At 45.5% G+C, this 2,382-nt stretch overlaps 1 protein-coding gene across 1 annotated transcript; it reads left to right on the top strand.

Annotated features, from left to right (window-relative positions):
• Window positions 1–6: 6 nt before the first annotated feature.
• On the top strand, window positions 7–1,773 carry LOC107125098 (protocadherin beta-12-like; the record flags this gene model as incomplete). The annotated part of the gene is made up of 1 exon (XM_015428561.1): window positions 7–1,773. A coding segment is annotated over one exon (1,767 nt), but the record flags the coding sequence as incomplete, so codon positions are not given.
• Window positions 1,774–2,382: the final 609 nt, after the last annotated feature.

Here is a 2,382-nt window from a genome sequence, read left to right as displayed (position 1 = left end):
CCAAAGAGAACAGGAACAGCAAACATTATCATCGACGTTCTGGATGCCAACGATAACGCCCCTCATTTTCACCAATCTCTTTACAATGTGAAAATAATGGAAAACACCCAGGCAGATACAGTCATAATTAAAGTGGAAGCAACGGACAGGGATTCGGGTACCAATGCAGAAATCACTTACTCTTTTGGCCAGATATTTGGGAATGTGCTCACATCTTTCAAGCTAAACCAACGTACTGGGGAACTTGCTGTTTCTGGAACTATTGATTATGAAGCGGACAAAAAATATTCGATAAATATCAAAGCCACCGATGGAGGGGGGCTCTCAGATTACTGCAAAGTCATCGTGGACGTTGAGGACACCAATGACAATGCCCCAGAGGTGACTCTGACCTCCATCACCAGCCCCTTTCCAGAAGATTCCCCCTTAGATACAGTGGTGGCCCTTTTCAGTATCATGGATCAAGATTCCGGAGACAATGGCAGAACTGCCTGCACCATTGAGTCAGACTTGCCCTTCATGCTAAAAGCCACTGTGAACAGTTATTACCAGCTGGTGAGCCAACAGCCCCTGGACCGAGAAAGAGTCTCAGAGTACAACATCACCATAACCGCCACTGACTGGGGCTCTCACAGGCTCACTTCAACAAGAATAATTAATATCCAGATCTCAGATGTGAATGACAATGCTCCAATATTTGAGAAGTCATATTATGGAATGCAAATAGGAGAAAATAATATTCCAGGTCTTCTAATAAGATTGGTGCATGCTGAGGACCAGGACACAGAGCAGAATGCCAAAATTAGATATTCAGTTTTGCCTGGGAAGGTTGGCGATCAACCTGTGTCCTCTTATGTCTCCATCAACTCTGAAACTGGGAATCTGTATGCCATCCGATCACTGGACTATGAGCAGGTGAAAGATTTCCAAGTGACTGTGAGGGCTGTGGACAGCGGTTCTCCTCCCCTGAGCTCCCAAGCTATGGTCCGAGTTGTTGTCATGGATGAAAATGATAATGCCCCATTCATCCTCTACCCTCTTCAGAATGGCACTTCCCCATCCAATGACCTGGTTCCCAGGGGGGCGGAGGCTGGCTACCTGGTCACCAAGGTGGTGGCAGTGGACAGAGATTCCGGTCAGAACTGTTGGCTTACCTATGAGCTCCTGAAGGCCACAGAACCGGGTCTGTTCAGTGTGGGGGCCCAGAACGGAGAAGTGAAAACCATGAGACCCATGAACAAACGAGACACCTTCAAACAGAAACTTATCATTGGAGTCAGAGATAATGGTGACCCTCCCCAGTCCACCTCTGCAACACTAAACATTCTGCTAGTGGATGGTTTTTCTGACCCTTATATGAAAATGGTGGATATCCCAAAGGAGGAAGTGGTGGAGGAGGAAGACCGTACCCTGATGATGTATTTGGTCATATGCTTGGCTGTTATCTCCTTCATTTTTCTGGTTTCTGTGTTGGTGTTTGTTGCCATCAAGGCTCAGAAAAGGAGAAAATGTGTAGAAAACTCTGGCATGAATTTCCCAGTGGGACCGAATTTCCAGGAGAACTGTGGAGATGCTGATGCTGGATCCCTCTCCCGGGCTTACAACTATGAGGTGTGCTTAGCTGGTGGGTCCCTGAACAGTGAGTTCAGGTTTCTCAGGCCTCTCTTTCCTGTGTTTTCTGTGGAGCCTGCACCAAATCAAAGGGATTCAATGATTTCAGCTGGTTCCCAAGAAGTTCCCAGTCATGCAGAGAAAAGTGATCTCATGAACCAGGTGAGAATAATTTAATGTAATATCTCTAATGGCTCAGTGTCTAAGATATAATTATTTAGATGGAGACCAAGCCCTTTAAGGAAAGGCTGAGGGATTTGGGAATGTTCAGTCTGGAGAAGAGGAGGCTGAGGGGGGACATGATTGCTCTTGTTAGGTATTTCAAAGGCTGTCACTTAGAGGAGGGCAGGGGCTGTTCCTGTTTGCAGCAGAGGAGAGGACTTGCAATAATTGGTTTAAATTATGGGTGGAAAGGTCCAGCTGGATATTAGGATTATTGGGTTTTTTTACAATTAGAGTAATTCAACAGTGGAATTGGCTGGCAGTCTTCAAGCAGAGGCTGGACAAACATGTGTCAAACATGCTTTAGGCTGATCCTGCACTGAGCAGGGGCTGGAATAGGTGGCCAACTTTATGATTCTATGATTGTAGATACATCCAGTTTAAGTCTTTGATGCTTGAAATCTAGTGAATCCATGGGACTGGTGATTGTATTTTCCGTATGCATTTCTCTTCTTCTCTGTCTGCTCTTGTGCTTCTTATGGAAACATATCAAAGGAAATAATAATGAAAGGTAACCAACTGTAAAAGTAAACCATGGCCCCGGTCACA

The sequence above is a fragment of the Gekko japonicus genome, unplaced genomic scaffold (assembly GCF_001447785.1).
Source record: "Gekko japonicus isolate JY-2015 unplaced genomic scaffold, Gekko_japonicus_V1.1 scaffold14912, whole genome shotgun sequence".
Classification (NCBI taxonomy): domain Eukaryota; kingdom Metazoa; phylum Chordata; class Lepidosauria; order Squamata; family Gekkonidae; genus Gekko; species Gekko japonicus.
This window is presented reverse-complemented; position numbering and strand designations above follow the sequence as displayed.